Source organism: Hipposideros armiger, unplaced genomic scaffold, assembly GCF_001890085.2.
Source record: "Hipposideros armiger isolate ML-2016 unplaced genomic scaffold, ASM189008v1 scaffold_226, whole genome shotgun sequence".
Classification (NCBI taxonomy): Eukaryota; Metazoa; Chordata; class Mammalia; order Chiroptera; family Hipposideridae; genus Hipposideros; species Hipposideros armiger.
Genome location: NW_017731576.1, coordinates 171,344 through 191,097, shown reverse-complemented (window position 1 = coordinate 191,097; position 19,754 = coordinate 171,344). Strand labels below are relative to the sequence as shown.

Here is a 19,754-nt window from a genome sequence, read left to right as displayed (position 1 = left end):
GGCCAGCCCGAGAACTAGAATTCTTAAAAGCAACACTTATCTCTGGTCCTTTGACTCTCACGCGCCTGCTCTCCTAGGACAAGCCTGGCCTTGTGTGTCGTACGCACACTGGCTCTGGGCTGTGCATCACCCTCCACACAGCCATGGAGCCAGCCAGCACTCCCAGCCCCTCATGCAATGCATAGCCTCACCTGTTTTATCACCGAAATGCCTCTTGTCTGAGCCAGTTCTGCTTCTTGCACACAGGCTTTGAAAACTGGTCTTAATTTCTCCAATGGGTTCCTTGCACTGCTCCCCCTCATAGTCTTCACCCTTCTGGGTTTTCCTTAGGATACAATCCAGGCCCCTTCCCAGGACACACAGGTCCTCCAGGAGTGGCCATGCCTCACCCTGGTTGTATTTCATGCCGACCACACTGAGCTTCATTTCGTGTTACGGTGGGTGCCTCCGACCCCTCTGAGCCCCTCTGCGTGCTGTTCTCCTCTCCTCCTCAACACGGATTTCTGTCTACTCCCATTGATTGTGCTCAGCTCCGAGGCCATTTCCTCCAGGAATCTTTTCCCAAACCCTCTTCCCAACACTGGGTTTGCTGCCTCCTGCATGTGCTCTCTGACACCCTGTCTTCTCCCAACTCAGTGTGTACCAGCTGGTTTTTGTGTGTATGTGTGGTAAAATACATATAACATAAAGTTTACTATTTTAACCATATTTAAGTGTACAGCTCAGTAGCATTAAGTACATTCACACTGTTGTACAACCATCATCACCATCCATTTACACAGAACTTTTGCATCTTTCCCAGCTGAAACTGTACCCCATTAAACACTAATTCCCCATTCCGCCTCCTCCCAGCCTCTGGAAACCACCATTCTTCTTTCTGTCTCTATCAATTTATCTATCCTAGGTTCCTCATGTAAGTGGAATCGTGCAGTCTTTGTACTTTTGTGTCTGGCTTATTTCAGTTAGCATAATGTCTTCAAGGTTCATCCACTTTGTATGTAGCGTGTGTCAGAATTCCCTTCCTTTTTAAGGCTCAATGATATTTCATTGTATGTATAGATCACATTTGGTTTATCCGTTCATCAGTTGATGGACATTTGGGTTGTTGCCGTTTTTCGACTATTGTGAAGAGTCCTGCTGTGAACACTGGTGGACAAATATCTGTTCAAGTCCCTGTTTTCAATTCTTTTGGGCATATGCCCAGAAGTGTAAATGCTGGATCATATGGTAATTCTATTCTTTCATTTTTTTGAGGAGCTGCCATACTGTTTTCTACAGTGGCTGCACCATTTTACATTTCTACCAGCAATGCACAAGGGTGCCTAATTTCTCCACATCTTACCCAACACTTGTTTTCTGTTTTTTGATGATAACCGTCCTGATGGGTGTGAAGTGATATAGCATTGTGGTTCTGATTGGACAGGGCGATATTGTGCTTGCTTCTTCTACCACAGTAGACTGAAGGGTTTATAAGGACAGTCCGTACCTGTGCCTGCCTCAGTCACCTCTATGTCCCCTACCCCAGCAGAGTGCCAGCCCACAGCCACTATTGACCAAATAACTAAGCAACTGAGAATGAATGCAGTTCAGTCCAGGTGTCTTTTGAGAGCTCAGCATCCCAGCTTTCCCCCTGTGAAGCAGGCATCATCCACACTGCAGAAGACGGGGGGCCTAGGCGTGGTCCTTCAGTGGCTGAGCTGGAAGCAAGAACCAGTCCTTTGCACCACTTTCCCAGGATAGTCATTTGCTTTCAGGTGATCTTTAGGTCACTCTTGCAGCTAACATAGACCTGGCTGGCCACCCCACTGCCTACGAGACAACATTCAGGAGGGAGGTGCTGTCATACCTAGACAGGCGAGATACGTAGTTCAGCCAAGCCCCTTTGCAAGGGACAGCAGCCCATGGTTTTAGGGATCTTCAAACTTTTCTCATTTCCTTGTATAAAATATACTCAAAATTTGTTTGAATCTTCTGAAAAGAAATGCCATGTGAGAACTTGGAAGCAGCCCTTGTATGTATGGGCCCTTTAGAAATGCTTCAGCTCAGGCTGAGTTGGCGCGGGGAGGTGAGCTGAGAAGTGTGTGCGGATTTGTGTGAGTGACTGCACAGCTGCATTTGGTGGGTCAGCAGTGTGGGTCGGGGGATGTCCCAGGCCGGACAGCCTCCTCTACCCTCATTCCTGAACATTTGGTCTTGAGAAGAGTATAAGGGTCTTGGTACTCACCCATCACTTTTTCTAAAGACTAGCACAGCCCACAGTGTATAAACGCTCATCCGCCCAGGATGTCCCATGTGGCTGCCACACTGAGGGCAGAGAGTGAGCATTAAGCCTGACACTCTGCCTGCCAGGCCCTCCCATGCTCTGCAGTGCTTAGCTCTCCCTAGACCCCTCGAAGGTCTTTTGAAGTCAAGGTCGCTGATGTAGGGAGTCATGGAATTAGACCTAGAACCCAGGTCCCAGGTTTCCAGTCCAGCCCTGCCAGCAGATGTTGGCTTTGGCAACCTCGCCCTTTCCATGGGGATCCGCATGAGTCGGCCAGCACCACACCCCTGTTTCTAGGTGTTGGACACAGATCAGTGTTGGTGGAAGGATTCCTTAGTGGGGTGGGGAGTGGGCCGCACAGCCCCCATGGCCTCTTTCTCCACAGGAACATTTTACAGTTCTGTGCCTCCAGAGTAAGGGATCGTCCTGAGAATTAGGCCCTTGCAGCATTACTGAGCCACGCCAGCCTTCCTTCAAGAGGGCAGGCTCAGCCATCGGACCTGCTGACTGACGGCAGAGCCCACCCTGAACCCCTTTCTGGAACCACAGCCTTCTAGCTCTTTAATGACCCATAGGGAGTCTCGCTATCCAGCCATCTTATGGGAAACTGAGGCTCAGAAAAGTTTAGAAACTTGTGCAAGTTCACACAGCTACTTAGAACTAAAAGCAATTTCTTTTTCTTCTTAAACTATTTTATTGAGGTATGATTGATATGTAACAAGCTGTACATATTTACTTCATACAATTAAATGAGCTCAGGGATAAGTATATATCCCTGAAACCATCACCACCACCAAGGCCACAGACATATCTATGGCCTCCCAAAGCTTCCCCCAAGCCCCCTTTTTTATTGTTTGGGGGGGCGGGGTTAAAGAATGCTTAAGGTAAGGTCTGCTTTCTTAGCAAATTCTAAGTATACAATACAGTATTGTTAGCTATAGGCTCTATGTTGTATAGCAGATCTCCAGAACTTATCTTGCATACCTGAAACTTTATACCCCTTGACCATTCACCCCATCATTTTCCCTCCCCCATCCCCAGCCCCTGACAACCACCATTCTACTCTCTGCTTCTATGAACTTGACTAGTTTCGATTCCACATGTAAGTGAGATCATACAGTATTTGTCTTTCTGTGTCTGGCTTATTTCACTAAAACCAATTCCTTGGCTCCCTATACTGTGTGTTTGTTTCATCTTGTCTCAGATTTCAGCAAAACTCCCAGCAGCCAGGACGCCTCTACCATGAGAAAGTAGGTGTAATGTCCCAGCCACCTACAGAAGTGAGAGAGCCCATGTGTTTGGATGTGGCTAGGGATAAGACAGTCTCCCCAGACCCGGCTCCTCCACCCCTGCAAAATGTGTATGTGCCTTTTCAAAGCTGCCATTTCAGTCTTGATTTCAGTGTAGACTTTGAGTCAGACACAGGGGGTTCAAATGCCAGTTCTGCCCCCTAACCAGCCACTTCGGTAGATCAGGAACCGCTGTGAGCAGGAGCTAATATACGTTGCAGCCTCAGCAGCGCCTTCCTGTACAATAAACGGAAGTTTAAAAATCCTGGTGCTGGAACTTGGGTCTCTCCAGTAGAACCTGTAAGTCAGAGAAAGGCTCAACACCCCACAGAGGAGAGCATATGTGGGGTGGGGGTGGGGGGACAGAAAAACGCAGCCCTCGCGTTTTGCATACTCCTGCAGGCCTAGGGCCTAGGCCAGGAAGAAGGACAATGGTTGTGGGACAAAAACACAAGAAATGGGAGAGACATTGTTCCATTTGGGCTATATTTATTTATGAAAAACTTATTCAAAAGTATCATGTGTTCATTGTTTAGGAAGTACAGAGGCCAACACACACACACACACACACACACACACACACACACACACACACACACACAAATATCACCACAGTCCCATCATCCAGAGAGAGCCATAGCCTTCCCAAGTTGTCCTCTGCATATTTGCTTAGTCCACCTCAGTTTTCTTAATTAGGGATCAGGCTTCTCTCCAAACCACTAGTTATTTTTTTGAACCTACAAGATGTTACAGATGTCTTGCCATGTAAACAAGCCTACATCCCCACCCTAATTCTAAGAGGCTGCCTCCTATTTCACCATGAGGTTGGACTACTCTGTATTTGAATTCTGCATTGAAAGGCCTGGGATGGGAAGAGGAAGGTACGGAGGGACAAAGACCAGAGGCTGGTTACTCACCGGGGTGCTCTATTCTCCGCACGCAGCTGGTGTCAGGTCTGGATGACTTTGACAAGATAGACATCTTGGCTCCCTTCACTTTTCCTGGTGATGGGGAACCCCAAGGCCAGCAGTTTTCCAGTGTGTCCTGTACAAGCAGCAGTACAGAGGACAGGTGACAGTGGGACCAGGCTGGATTAAGCATGTACGTCTTGGGCTGGGGAGAGGACCAGGAGGAGGGCAGAACCCTCCCCAGCCCCACCAGCCAGGGCAGCCCCGAGCTCAACAGCACTGGGCAGAGTCCATTGTGAGAGGCAGACCTGGTCCACAGCCCTCTGTGGGGTTTTGAGGTCCACCTAGCTCAGGCCTATACCCTCTTTGGGAGCACCACAAATGAGAATTAAACTGAATCCCATTGGTACAAAGTGAGCAAACCCACAGAGTAAGATCAGTGATGCCGGTGGTTTCCATTGGCCTGGACAAGGCAGGAAAATAAAGAGATCTCATGGAAAGGAATCTTCAAGAGCCCTCAAGGCCTTGAAGAGCTAACAATGCTGATTGTTTAGTGTGGGTCAAATTTAAAACAGTGGCATGGAAGTGGCAGTCCAGCCTGGCCAGGTCCCCCCAGCCACAGGCAACATGGTGCTTACAGGCCACACTGGAGATCTCTAGGACCCTCACAGAAGGGTCTTAAAGTGTCATCTGGCTCCTTTGGGTACAGCCTCAGCTCCCCATCTGTAATAGCAGGGGCTGAACTAGAGGGTCTCAAAATCCCTTCCAGTTTTTCAAGTTCTATGTATCTTGGGAGCTGCCCATGTTTCATAAGAACATCAAATGCTTTTGGCATTAGGCTATCTAGTACGGTACAGTGTTCATCCAGGAGTGAGGACTCTGGGAAAGATGATCCTAGGCCAGGGGTAGCACTGCCTTCTCTGGGACAGAATGACCCCTGTCCTGCTAAGGAGAACCACACCCTGAAGGTCTGAGCCTGGGGCTGAGCACAGGGCACTAAAGGCCAACAAGCCTGGGTTTTGTCCCTGCGTCTCCTCTTTTCAGCTGGGTGACCCTGTCCTTTGGTGATAAAATTATTGATCCTTACATGCTCAGCTGCCTGCCTGGACCGATAGAGGATAAAGAATGAATACCCATGAGGGGAAGAGTCCTCTTCCACCCAAGAAGGGCTGCTCCTGGAGCAGGGAGCCCACCCTCTCACCTTTCTCTGACCTTTGTTTTCTAGAGTCCCTCCCAGAAGGCCTGGGGAACAGGCCAGGTTTGGAAGCCAGCTGGTAGACCCGGGAGACCAAGGTGATGGTGACCGCCATGCACTCTCATTGCAGGGAACAGCAGCCTCTTCCAAGCTGATCTCTGTCAGGAGCATTCACAGGACCTGCCCCTCAGCAAGTGCCACAGCAGCACCCAAGACATCCGGAAGGAGACCAGGAGTATGTGGGGTCTCATGGTGGTCGCCCAGCTGCTGGCAGGCATCGGGACAGTGCCCATTCAGCCATTTGGGATCTCCTATGTGGATGACTTCTCGGAGCCCAACAACTCACCTCTGTATATCTGTGAGTCACCGGCTTGAAGAGGGCTGCAGAGAGAGGTTGGGTCCTGACGTGACACCTGCTCAGACCCTGAGGAGCTGAGTCAAGATCTAACCCTCTTTGCCCCACAACACAGCAAATGAGTGAAAAGGTTTGGGGGTCATACAGACCTAGTTTGGGGGCCAGCTCTGTCACCTACCAGCTGTGGGATCCTGGACAAGTGACTGAGCCCCAGGGCCCCAGGTTCCTTGTCTGCAGAACAGAGCTGACAGTATCTGTGTCCTGGGGAGCTGGGGGGTTACATGAGGTCGTGTATGTAACCACTTAGCCCTGTGCTGGGCACAGGGGACCTCCTTGACCAGCAGTAGCTACTGCTGTCTAGTCCTCCAGGCATAGGCCGGGGTATACATGTCTTTCTGAGCCGTCCACTTAGGAACAGCTTGGCCTCAAAGAAGCACATGCAAAGGAGATAGCAGATGACTATTTGACTGCCCAAATCCTTCCTTTACAACAAACCACACTGAGCATCCTCAGGGCCCACATCCCAGACCAGACAGACCATCCCACTAGCTCTGTGGCCTCACAAGCTCTTGCCAGGGCTGCCAACATTGTCCCTGCAGGGAGCTTCACACACCAGCCCAGCCCTGGGCTGGCATCTTTAAATGCCAGGGAGGTTGCTTCCCTTCTGGCAAGTGGATCTCTCTGGCAGCTGGCTGGAGGAGAAACAGCTCTGTTTCTGCACATCTTAGGATCTTGAGTGGTCCTGGCCTTGTCCATGGGAAATGCCATAGGTATGAACTTATCAGGGTCAGGAGACAGATGGGGTGACAGCTCAGGAACCCCTCAGCTAGGGAAAGAGCCAGGGGCTGCCACACCCTCTCCATCCCCCTCAGCCTCCTTTCCCTGCTTCCCTTTCCAGCCATTTTATTTGCCATCTCCGTATTTGGACCAGCTTTCGGGTACCTACTGGGCTCTGTCATGCTACAGATCTTTGTGGACTACGGCAGGGTGGACACAGGTAAGTGAGTTCAAGTACACCCATCCCATTGCCAGTTCCACGAAGCAGCCTCCCCCGACTCCCAGCCAATCAGGGCACCTCTCTTACTCACTCACCCACTCCTACAGTTCCTCAGACAGCCAGGAGCAGACACCATGCACCTCCTCTCACCAGGGCTCACGCTGAATGCTATGAGAGGTACGCTGCAGAAGAAAACACACTTTCTGCCCTCAAGAAGTTTACAAAGGGAAATCTTGAGACCTAGGGCAAGGCCTCCAGTGTTGCCACCACAGCTTCCCGTCTTGGTGGTAGTATTAAAAACCATTCCCACCAGCCAGAAGTTGGGGCTGAAAGGCAGGTCTGAGCCAGACCCTCAGAAATAGCACCTCTACCATGCCCAGTACACAGGTCAGAGCCTGCCCATCTCAGAAAGCATATGGGCAGGCATGAAACCTGACCGTGCTGCCAGAGCTTACAGGCTCCTGTCCCTGGAACCATCAAACCATGATGTCATCTGCACAGGGTCATCTGCCTATACTTCAAACAAAAGGGCAAAGCCAGGGTCAAGCCATCTTTGCCCTTTCACTAGCACTTTCTGTGTTGGTTCCTGGCTCTTAGTTGCTCAGCTGAGCTCCCAGTCCACCAGGCACAGTGCCCAGGGATGCCTGTCATTGTTTGGCTGAGAGCTATTCTGCTACCTTCTCCCTCCCTCCATTCCCATGTAGTTTCTTTACCAAGAGAAACACAATGGCAGACTGTTAGATGCAAATGGGAAACTTGCCAGGAGAAAGCATCACCTTCGGAGGCCAGGCAGCCCCTTCTGTTGATGGTTGTCTCCTTGGGCTCATAAGGATCATGAGGGCTCCTTTCTTAGGGACCAGTACAGTTGGGAGGCAGCAGCATCCAGTGGTTAAGAGCACAGATTTGGACACCAAGAAGACATAGGCAGGAAATTGACCAATAAAATGGTACTTACTAGCCTTAAGTACAAGGAAGGGCAAAGTTGACCTCTCTGATCCTCAGTTTTCTGATTGGTTGGAGGTGGGTGGACTTAGCTCCTACCTTGTAGACTTGGTTGGAGAACCCAGCAGGACAATAGACATAAACACATGGTCTAGTGTCTGGCACAGGGTAAACCTTGAGAGAGTCATTGCCAACGGTTGGGAATAAAATAAGGTGAGGCCAAGGTTCTGATGTCCTCAGTCTGGGAATTCTCTGATGCTCTGTTTCACACACAGTGGTCTCCCTGGGCCGACCAGAATGGCCTGGATAGGGAACGTTGTCTTGACCAAGGTTCTGGCTGATGGCTTTACCTGTTTTCCATTGTGGAGAGAAAGTCTCCCTGATCAGAGGGTCTCTTTCCAGGAAGGTGAGATCATACATTCATCCAAAACACACGATGTCCTTTGCTTTCTCTTCAGCCTTAGTTAACTTGAGCCCCGGAGACCCCCGATGGATTGGAGCCTGGTGGCTGGGCCTGCTCGTTTCCTCGGCCTTCTTGGTTCTCACCTCTTTTCCCTTTTTCTTCTTTCCTCGCACAATGCCCGGAGGAATGGAGGTAAGGTTCTGAGAGCCCGTGACTCTCCCTATAGGAGTTTAAGGAAGGGAGGTAAGGGTAGAAAATAAAGAGAGCTGAGAAGCTGCAACAAGTTAAGCAAATTCTGGGTAAAATTTAAGTAAGGCGCACGACTCAGGACTTCTCAGAGGCTTTGCGAGGTGCGAGTGATGGTGAATTTCCAAGAGATGGTATCTCATCAGTGCTCTGTTCCCATATTAGCATCCAGGGAATGTAGTTCAGGAAACTCTAAGTTCATTTAAGTTGAGATACAGAATGAAGATCCAATAAAAGCCAAATATGTGACGGGGCACAGTTGATTTTTGCATTTCATGGGGCCCGTCATGCCTGAGTCTCAAGGGCTAAGTAAGAAGGGAGTCCTGGTGCTGAAGACAGTGAGGGCGGGCTGAGAGTGGAGCCTATTTTGAGCAGACTGACCTTCCATGCATTTCCAGTCATATCTGTTGGAGAAAGAAATCAAGGAAGCATGAGAATGAAAAATGGGGGGAAGAAGTCTGGGTGGGGGTTTTGATGTTAGGCTGATGGGCCTAAACCTTGTTCTGATCCCATGAAGTTCCGGGGTACTGCAGTGATGGGGTGGCCACTCAGGTAGCAATATGGCAGCTAGGTTGAGGTTGGGGAATCGGGAAGGAAGGAAGGCTGGGACCCTAAGAGGACAGGGTAGAGATGGGGGATGAGGCTGGGGGCCAGGGCAATGGCTGTGACAGCTGAGGCAAGGGCAGGGATGGACATTCTTGGAGGAGGCCTCAGCAGTGAGCTGGAATGGAGTAGAAGAGGGGCTATAGTTAGTGCCAAGGTTTTGAGCTAGATGCTGGGCAATGAGGTGTGTGAGATCTAGGTCCAGCTGTGGGAGGAGGGACAGGAGTAGGAGGATCTGGGCTTGTCTTGGGGAAAGATTTCAGAGGTTGGCTGCACATCATGGTGGTTTTGGGGTCAAACAGTTTGAATCCAGCTCTGCTACTTATAAACGAGCCAAGTGATCTTAGGCAAGCTTCCTTGTTCCTAAGTTTTCTCTACCTTAAAATATTGGAGATAGAGTATGTATCTTAGAAGGAGGTTGTGAGGAATGGGACAATACCTGTGGAACCCTAGGCACAGCACCCACCATGGAGTACCCACTCGATGAATGGGAGCTCCTGTGCCTGGCGATGAGCTCCCCTGGAGGATCCTAGGTGTCAGAGCTCAGGGGCCTTGCATCTGTGTGCGGTTCAGAGCTGCAGCTGACAAGTTCAGAAAAGGTCAGCACATTCACTGTAATGTAGTGCACAGAAAGTGTGGGCAGAGAGCCAGGACAGAGCCTTGAGCAGGACTCAACTTTGGGCCCAGAAGGAAGCAGATACTCCACAGGGGAGATAGAAAGAGAGAGCTGGAAACAGAGGTTGTGCTAGACTATAGTGTCCCGGAAGCCAGCGGCCCCTGGAATCTGAGGACAGGGAAGGAATGTAGCCACGCCAAATAGACAAGGGGTGATATCTAGTCAGACACTTTTTTGGCACCAGTCATGGGAATGTTAGATATGAAATAATATGCCCAGAGGTATCTTGGGAGGCATTGGCATGGATGCTTTCTAGTAAGCAGCTAAAGTATTGGGCTCAATGATATGCAAGGGGTGTTTGCTTCAGGAGAGCACTCTCTGGACGCCCTCCCACTCACACCTGGGGCAGCTCACTGCTGCCCAACCCTGAGCCACTGAGGGTAGAGGGGTCAAGAGTCCCAGGAGGGTGGCTGCAGGGAGCATGGGCCATTGACACTCACCTCCTTTGCTGCCTGCAGAGGTCTCCTGCCATAGAGGACGAGGCGAGGAAGATGAAGGAGGTCAAGCCAAGAGGCTCCCTGGTGGATTTCATTAAACGTAACTGACTTAAATCAAAGCCCAGGATGGGCTCGCTTGGTGGGAGTGCATCAGGGGGTACCCAAGCCCAGGTGGTACTGTGTGTGGTAAGGGGCAGTAAGAGCATGTGGTCTATAACTGGCTCATCTCTCAGGAGACGTTCTGCCAGGGGTCCCGGTGACTGCTTCTTGGTGGGTTCCAGGAAACCCAAATTCAAGCAGAGTGAACCCCACCCCCATAACCTGGCCCCCATATTCTTCTTTCTCCTCCCTTCATGTGGAGGTGCCTGTCATGTGAGGAGAATAGTCCCACTGTTCGTCTTATTTCTAGCCACCCTCCACTTGATTTCTTCCAAGCACATTCTCATTTTATTTAGCCCGTGAGCAGGTTGAGTTGGGGTCCAAATGGCTATGTGCTCCTGGACTGGTCACTGAACACCTTGGTGCCTGAGGTTCTGCCCCAAGGAAGAGAAAAGCTCTGTCTGGAAGGAAGCGGAAGGACAGTGGCCAGTCTCATAATATCCTGTGACTACTGCCACCCTCCAAGGCCTGGCCGCTGATGGCGGTGTGTTTGCAGGGTTTCCCCGCATCTTCCTGAGACTCCTGATGAACCCGCTCTTCATGCTGGTGGTCCTGGCCCAGTGCACCTTCTCCTCCGTCATTGCCGGCCTCTCCACGTTTCTCAACAAGTTCCTGGAGAAGCAGTATGGCACCTCCGCGGCCTATGCCAACTTCCTTATCGGTGAGTCCCGAGGACACTGCAGGAGCTGGGCGGCTTTGCAGGAGGGTGGGGCTGGGCCCTCCTGCTGCCCATCCAGGGACAGGCGAGGCCAGACCCGACACAGACAGGAGCCAGACAGAGGAGGACTTGCCCAGGAGAGAGAATTTTGAGGGCATTTTTCCTGGTTGTCAATCTAGAATGTTCTTGGCAGATTTCTGGGGCTTCTATCATTCCAGGCAGGAGTGGGTGGAGGCTGAGGGCTGCCTTCCTCCCTGTCAGAGGGGCTAGAAACCCAACAGCCTCTCAGAGGCCCTGACATCATCAGGGGCAACAGAGGAAAGAGAGAGGATTGAATTTGGAGTTAGGCGGAATGCCTCTTGGTTTTGTTCCTCCTTCTCAAGGACTTGAACACATTGCTTAGATAAAGAGTATGTGGCCCAGTGATTCGCAGCCCTGGCTGCACTTTAGGTTCCCCTGGAGCGCTTTAAAAAACACAGATGCCCAGGCCCCACCCTCCATCAATGAAAGCAGAGTCTCTGGGTAGGGCCCAGCATCAGGGGTTTTTGCTGCTGAGGTTGAGAAGTACTATGTGGTCTCACTAAGTATCTGAGTGAATCACTGGGCCCAATTCACAGGTGTGCTTGACCACATGGATGTGGCAAGATGGTCAGGGCATGACCTTGGACCTCCTGTGTGGCCCGTGGCTGTGACCCTACTTCTAGCTTTGGCCTCAGATTAGCACATGAGGCAGAGAGTACCACCAGTGTCTTGCTAACCCCATGAGATCACAGTGAAAATGCAATGAGGGGCCAGGTAATGAAAGGCGCTTAATAAATGCACATCAACCCACATCCCTCTAGCTGCAAGAACCCCATTTCTTTCTTTATTCTTTGCATAGGCAGGGCAATCCTCTACAGATATCTCTGTAAAATGTGCCTGGAAAGCAGTAAATGCTCAATTAATGTCAGCTATTACTATTGCAATGGAACATATCAAGTGTTTCTTTGGGAAGCCGTGTGTGCCCCTTCTCCGTGGTCCAACTCTGTGTCCATGCCCACATACACTCCACTCCCAGGCCTGTGTACACAGACCAGCCTCTCTCTCTCTCTACAGGTGCTGTGAACCTCCCTGCTGCGGCCTTGGGGATGCTGTTTGGAGGAATCCTCATGAAACGCTTTGTTTTCTCGCTACAAACCATTCCCCGCGTGGCTGCCAGCATCGTCACCATCTCCATGATCCTCTGTATCCCTCTCTTCTTCATGGGATGCTCCACCCCAAACGTGGCGGAGGTCTATCCTCCCAGGTAATGGGAATGAGGGGTGAGAAGATATCCTTTGCTAAGGCCAGAGCCTGGATCTGGCTCTCAGACGCCTTCCTTTCTGCTTCCTCAACTCTCTTCTTTTCTTTTCACTTGCTGATCTACTCTCTTATGTGGCAACTGAGAAAACCAGGTCTTGAATAGCGTGCTTAATTAAGAGAAGAAGTCAGAGGGTCCTAGTGGGCTACCAGCCATCAGGATTATGGTTCTATTTTTTAAAGAAGCCCCCAAAAGTAATTAGTTTGGTTTCAGGATGAATCTGTAGAGCTGTGAGCCTCCGAAACCAGGAAATAAGCTATGTATAGTATCAGCTCCATGCCGACTAGAATTACAGAGTCTCATTGAGCTGCTGAAGAAAGATGAGAGAAGGAGACTTGAGAAGCTCTGGGAAAGAACAATGAAAGTGATGGCAGACTTGAAAAATTAGGTCAGGTGAGGAAGAGGGCAGGTAAAGTATACCTGTGGGTTTGCATAAAGCAGCGTGGTTCTAAGTTTTAAGTCTGGCTTTATGTTCAGGAAGAGCTTTAGGGCCTGTGAGGGGCGGATGCTGAGCAGGGAGCATTTAATTGTTTTCTGGGTGCTACCTTTCAACCACCTTTTCTTTTAGATTTTGCCTAATGAGGTTACAACATTTGGAGTTGCTGTACCTTACAGCCTTGGTGTTTTCTCTCTTTCTCTTTAAAATAACTTCTTCTGTCTTTGCTGGGTGATGGAGAGAAGGGGTACCTGGGAAGGGAGGGTTGCTCAGGATGGGAACACCTATTCCTGGTTTGTATCGGTCTTCTGTAGGCTGACAATGGATTGAGAGAAGCTGAGAAGGCTTTGGGCCTTTCGGTGGTTTTTGCTAGGCGTTTAGCACAGGGCTTTGTCATCAGACTAGGTTCTAGTTCTGGCATCGCTCGTAACTAATTGGGGAAAGTTACTTAACTTGTCTAATCTTCAGTGTTCTCATCCACAAAAGGAGCATAATAATTATCGAGTTATTGTGACAACTGTGCATGAAAAGCCCTTGGGCACAGTGCCTGGCACATAAGAGACGCCCCATTAATGTTAATTATCATTAGTATAATTATTTTAGCAAAGCTTTGGACTGTAGTTTGTCAGCCCTATCCGAATCCTCCTCAAAAAAGATCATGAATATCAGACATGGGGGATGGTGGGAATGGTGAGATCAGCTAATGAAATCCCCCTGGTTGAAACTCAAGGGGATGGAAGGATCTGGACAATGTATACATAGACCCAGAGACGGAGCCATCTAGACTCCGCATTGCCTCAAGAGACCCCAGCCTATCCCTCAGCCTGAGCCCAGGTGGAACAGAAGGGAAGGGAAACATAGCCTGTGACTTTTGTGTAGCATCTGCTACCTCTCTTACGTATGAGAGTCCTGGTTGGTTGTTTGTCTTCACTTCTCCAGTGGGGGCTTTGCTGACCAAGACTTCCTGACTAATAGTTGGTGGGTTTGGGCTCCTAGTAGCAGAAGAAACAGAGAAGTGTCATGAGCACTGACCAGTAGCCAATTCACCGTTTTCCCCAATAGGCATAATTCAGATCCCACGGTGGCACTGGCCCAAGACAAACAGAGACACACAGGCACACTAACCAGGCGGGAACACACACTGGGCTGGAGAGGAGAGATTTTTCTTTGGTCTTGCTTTGTTTGAGTCCACGTTTCCTGTTTTGCTGGCAGCACATCAAGTTCTATACATCCTCAGCCCCCCGCCTGCCGCAGGGACTGCACATGCCCGGATTCCATCTTCCACCCGGTCTGCGGAGACAATGGGGTAGAGTACCTCTCCCCATGCCATGCTGGCTGCAGCCACATCAATATGAGCTCTGTAGCCTCCAAGCAACGGGTAAGGGGTCCTTGCATTCAGTGTGTGCACTTGCAGACCACTTTGAGGCTCCAGGATAGGCAGGGCGCCACCCACACCACCCTCATTCCCTGAATTCTGGCCTCTGGACCACACCTGGCGTCTCTCCACCTTCCCCTTCCGTAAGGTCGTGACCAGATGCCTACAGCCCAAAGTCAATTAAAGATTGGCCAATGTTCAACAAATGCACATTCCTGAGGTTTGGAGAAGAAACCAGCCAAAGCACTCCTTCAGCTGAGGCCTTCCAGTCTCATCCTCACAGATCCTAATGGGCATCTTTGGATCCTGCATCCTGGCTGTGTTGGAAAGCCCCATGGACAGGCCCAGCTAAATCAAGGGCAGAGGGTTCTCTGGGATGTGGACCTGGAAGGTTAGAGCTGGAAGTGGTGATCAAGGGCATTGAGTTCATCCCTGCAGCTCCCAGGTGTGGCCACACAACTGGCCTGAAGTCATGCCATTATTTAGGGACAGACCTGAGTCTAGGACTCAGGACCCTGTCTCAGCCTGGGAGCACATCTGTTCAAGGTCACACATGTCCTGGCCACCCGCCTTCCACTTATGCACCCCACATTTACAACACTAACTTGGTGCAGTCCTATCAGCCCTCTGAGTGCTATGGCTCCTGACTTTCTGGGATAAGTCAGCAGCAAACCAATTTGAGTCTCTTGTTCAGTTATTCAATAGATACTTAGTGGATATCCGGCATAGCCATGGGTGCTGAGGATTCAGTGATGAATCCATCAGACAAGGTCCCTGCCCTCATAGAGTTTGCATTCTATCAAATACATGCACAAGATCGTTTGAGACAGTAACTCATGCCATCAAGAGAGTTAATGGACAGAGAGTGGCTGGGGGCCCCTAAGGAGGTAACATTAGAACTGAGCAACCAGAAAAAACCCCTCTGAAGACCTGGGAGTGAAGCATTCCAGCCAAAGGAACAGCAAGCGCAAGGCCCCAGGGAGAGAATGAGCCAGGCATAGGAGAAAAGAGAGAAGGTCAGGGTTGGCATTGAGGAAGAGTGTTACACCCAGCCAGGCCAGGGAGCAGGCAGGGGCCAGAGCCGGGCAAGCCAGGTTAGAGCTGTTCAGAGTTGGGTGTTCTTTTTCCTACAAGCAGTGGGAAGTCTGTGTAGTTCCCCTAAGGAGAGGAATACACCTTATTCCCTTAGGGGCATTGTGTTGAGGTCATGGGCAAGGCTAGGCCCCACTTACCATCCTCCTCTCAGAGGACAGGGCAAGGCTGCTTCCACAGCCACTCTGTGGGCAGAGGAGCGTGGGTCTCAGGCAGGGGGAACACAGGGGGCTTGGACAAGATGCTCTCTCAGCTGCCTTCTAATCGAAGGAGTTTGTGATAGCTTCTGTGGTTTTCTTATCTTTATGCGTATTTACTTATCTCTGACTCATCTACTTTCAGAAATAATCTTGACGAATTTCCAACAACGGCATGAACCAAACATTATCATAATATGAAGAAAAAATAGTAAATTATAAGGGAAAATGAATCTATGTTTCAAAAATCTAGACTGAGGGAAGTAGTAGCCATATTGTATGTAACTTATTATTTCTGAGCTCCCTAGCAGCCAAAATAAAGAGGGTGCATAGTTCCTGTGGTCTGGTAGAAGGAAGTATACTAGCTCACTAGTTCCAGTCCTGGCCTTATAACTGCTTTGACACTTAAATGGTCATAGGCTAGTCCATCAGACACTGCAAGAGGGAAGGTGAAGACCACACAACACAGGCAGTGGCAGGGACCACCAAGGCGAGTTGTACAACATTGAGCCATATAAACTTGCAGACTTGGGACAGGGACCTCCTTCTCAAGAGGCCTTTACAGACAGGAGGGATTCCTCTCTAATGGAAAGCTCTGGCAAACTCCTGACAGATGAAGAGCTCAGTGGATTCAATTGTTTTCACTGTTGTCTCCTACTCTTATTTATACCTCCCTTACCCTCCCTGCAGTAAACACACAAACAGCAAAAACAACAACCCTCAAAACCACGCTGCTGGATGGCCTGGCCCAGAGGACAGCTTTTCAAGCCCCTGGTCCCAAGCTGGGTGGTCCCTGACTGGCAGTGGAACCCTGCATGTCCTGATGTGGGTACAACTGCTGGGGAGCCCAGCCCACGTTGGGTGAATGGTTTTAGTGAAGATGGTTTCTATTGCCCACACACTGGTCAGAGGCAGGATCCCCGGGACACCTTGAAACCCTCACCCGACATCCTCTCCAGCCTCCAAATCCAGCCTTGCCCAGCTCCCCAGGGAACCCGGACGGCAGAAGGGTTGAAACCTGAGGGACTGTCTGGCGAGAGCTGGTGCAGGTGTTTGACATGTGTGCAAAGAAGTAATAACAGCAGCTTTCCCCCTTTCTCCTCCGTCTCCTTTTCAAGGTCTATTTGAGCTGCAGCTGTGTGACCGGGGGATCTGCTTCGGCCAAGACAGGGTCGTGCCCCGTCTCCTGTGCCCCCTTCCTGCTGCCATCCATCTTCCTCATCTCCTTCGTGGCCCTCATCGCCTGCATCTCCCACAACCCCCTGTACATGATGGTCCTGCGGTGAGTGCGCCTCCTTCCCCACGTTGCCTTTCGCTTTGTGCCCAGCAGCCCGCTTCTGACGCTTCTACCTTTTCTGGTCCTCAGAGTCCTTTGAATGCGAGTATGTAACGTTCTGATCTGGGTGATAGGAGATGACACCTATCATGTCAGGCTCTGTGTGGCATCCCCCCCACACACACACACACACACAGCCCTGTTAGCACCTCCATTCTGCACTTGAGAAACCACTAGCCCAGGAGGGCAGAGCCACATGATGAAACCAGACTGCCTGGCTCCAATGCTGAGGGTTTATTTATTTTTAAATCCTAAAAGAACTGAGAGGTTCTGGAGAATTCAGTTGAATGCAAAATCAAGGACGGAAACTAAGGGAAGTTCCAGAGGCAGAAAGGGCTATGGGAAAGGATGAAAATGAGAAAAGCCCAGTGTGCAGGGAGCCAGGACTAAGTTCTCAGGTCAGAAGGGAGAGGCAGGCCAAGGCAGGAGGGGGCAGCAGAGGTGTCCCATTACAGGGCCCCCCCCATCCCCCAAAGTGCTTCTGAGGGTTTGACAGGGCATGACCCTCCCTTCACCTCACCCTCTGCAAAGGAGAAAACAACATTTCAATCAAGTTCACCTAACCCACCCCCTGCCCACCTCCCTCCTGTCCTCGCCCAATCACAAGCAGAAAGGGAAACCACAGGATTTGCATACCCCAGGGCCAGGGTTGCAGGCCTGGCTCTTTCATCCACTGGCTGAGTATCCTTGGGTGTTGCCAACTTCACTGAGTCTCAAATTCCTGGTTTGTAAAATGGGGTTAATGATATTGACCTCAAAGGATTGGTGTCAGTATTCTATGGTAATTCGTTTTTTAAAGGTGCTTTACATATTGATTAATTATCATTATTAACCAAATACTGGGTTGTCGGAAAAGTCATGATGCATTTTTGCAACGAAAAACATAGAAAAAATATGTCATGACTTTTCCAACAACCCAGGAATAATAATTATCACTATTATTAACAACTAGTGAGGTGCCAATGACCTGTTTTCCCCAGAAGCCTAGGAGATGAGGAAGAAGCAGGAGCAGCCACTTGTCAGGGTCTGGGATTTCACCCCCTCTACAAGTTAGTTAGCTTGCAAACTACCAAGTTCCAGTTTCTGCTACTGTTTCAAGAATACTGGCAAAAGGCAGAAGACTCCTGGGTCAAAGGCAAAGGACTTTGTTACTCACAGCATGACAAGCAGCATGACTCTCATGTTGCATCATCTCTTCTTGCCCCCCAAGTCCTAGGGGGTGACATGGAGGCCCCCAGGTGTATGTTTCCCATGCGGTGGGTTTATGTCACAGCTGAGGAAGACTGAGCTTGGGAGAGCCACCGCATCTATAGACCAAGCCTGCTCTTGGTCGAGAGGAAGATTTTACCTCGTGCTTCAAGGTTCTTGGAGCCACAGTCCTGAAAACTGGCCTAGGAAAGGAGCAGTGAGGACCTTGAATTCTTCACGTCCTCCACAAGAATGCGTAGGCTCAGAGACCATGGTGTAGCGCCTCTCACACACCATCATCACCCTCTTCTTACCACTCCCCATTCTGTGCATCCCAAAGGCCAGTGCTTTCACCTAAGGCCCTTCAGTGGGGTGCCTTTCTTGCACCCCAAGTCAGATGGACTGTGGTGGACGCTCTGGCCTGAGAAAGATCTGTGGGTGGCCATGACAAGGAAAGGAAACAGGATAAGGAAATTTCATGGAGTGTGTATGTGTGTGGGGGGGAGGCAATCTCTGTCAAATCACATCCCAGAGGACTTTTGTCAAGACCCGGAGACGGGGACGTCGTGGGGGGAAAGCATCATTTCAACCACAGGATGGCTTTTTCTAGAAAATCTCTCTCTTCCAAGTCTGGTCAGGGGCTGGAGTGAAACTGGAGAAGAGGCCCCTGTATCCCAAAATGGATTATCGCTAAATCCCAGTGGAAAAGATGAAAGAATGGATGCTATTGGGTTGTCGGAAAAATCATGACGTATTTTTTCTATGGTTTTCGTTGCAAAAATGCGTCATGACTTTTCCGACAACCCAATGTTTAGTACGAAGATGGTGAGGCTGCAAGATGACTTTGTAGGAAATCCAGGCATGATTTTATCAGTCCTGGCTCTCAGTTAGGCAGGAGAATACAGGCTGGGGGTGAAGTTTTGCTGAAAATGTGGGAGGAGAGAGAATGGCCAAAAAGACAGCATTAATTCAGGGTAGAAGGGGGCAGAGATCAGAAAGGGCTGAAGATCTCCATCAGAAGCCAAATTGGGGTGCCCAAGTTCCATTTAGCTGAGAACCTAGGGTATCTATCTGCCTGGGGATAAGGACCAAGACAAGGGGATATCTATTATGGATTGGGTCAACGGAGGGATCTGTAGGCACAAAGGGAGCAGCCATTAGATTGAGATTTGAGGCATTTTCCATGGGGGGTCCCAGTGGATGCCTCTTTCCCCTGCTACATCCAGTGAGCATTGCCCTCACCAGGCCACCCCTCAGAGACACTGGAAGGCCTTTTCCCACTTTATTTCCAGTTCCCTTCCTTGCTGTCCCCTCAGCCCCAACAAGCACCCACCCAGGAGTGTGTGTGCTCAGAGCACAGGGAAGCCTGGTGCCTCTGTGGCCAGCTTCTGGTTCCCCACCTTGTGTTTGGGGAGGGCCCTCCCCAGCCCTCTCTGCTCTATGCCCTGCTGGGACAGCAGAGCCTAGCACCTGTAGATAATCTCCCTCTTCTGTCTCCCTCTCTCTGTCTCTCTCTCTCTCTCTCTGTCTCTCTCTCTCTCTCTCTCTGTCTCTCTCTCTCTCTGTCTCTCTCTCTCTCTCCTTCCTCGGCCCAATACTTTTCTCCCTTCTTGCAGGAAGAAGGGCAGGGACAGGGCTGACTCTGTAATTTGCAGGACCC

At 50.3% G+C, this 19,754-nt stretch overlaps 1 protein-coding gene across 1 annotated transcript in view; it reads left to right on the top strand.

The window, feature by feature from the left end:
* The window catches only part of SLCO2A1 (solute carrier organic anion transporter family member 2A1), a 96,063-nt gene that overhangs the window by 58,950 nt on the left and 17,359 nt on the right, over positions 1–19,754 (top strand). Inside the window, exons 4-11 of the mRNA XM_019654581.1 lie at positions 5,786–6,013; positions 6,909–7,007; positions 8,408–8,544; positions 10,336–10,414; positions 10,970–11,134; positions 12,227–12,416; positions 14,119–14,284; positions 16,689–16,853. Coding sequence (XP_019510126.1) covers positions 5,786–6,013; positions 6,909–7,007; positions 8,408–8,544; positions 10,336–10,414; positions 10,970–11,134; positions 12,227–12,416; positions 14,119–14,284; positions 16,689–16,853 — 1,229 coding nt within the window. The remainder of the gene's footprint in view (positions 1–5,785; positions 6,014–6,908; positions 7,008–8,407; positions 8,545–10,335; positions 10,415–10,969; positions 11,135–12,226; positions 12,417–14,118; positions 14,285–16,688; positions 16,854–19,754) is intronic.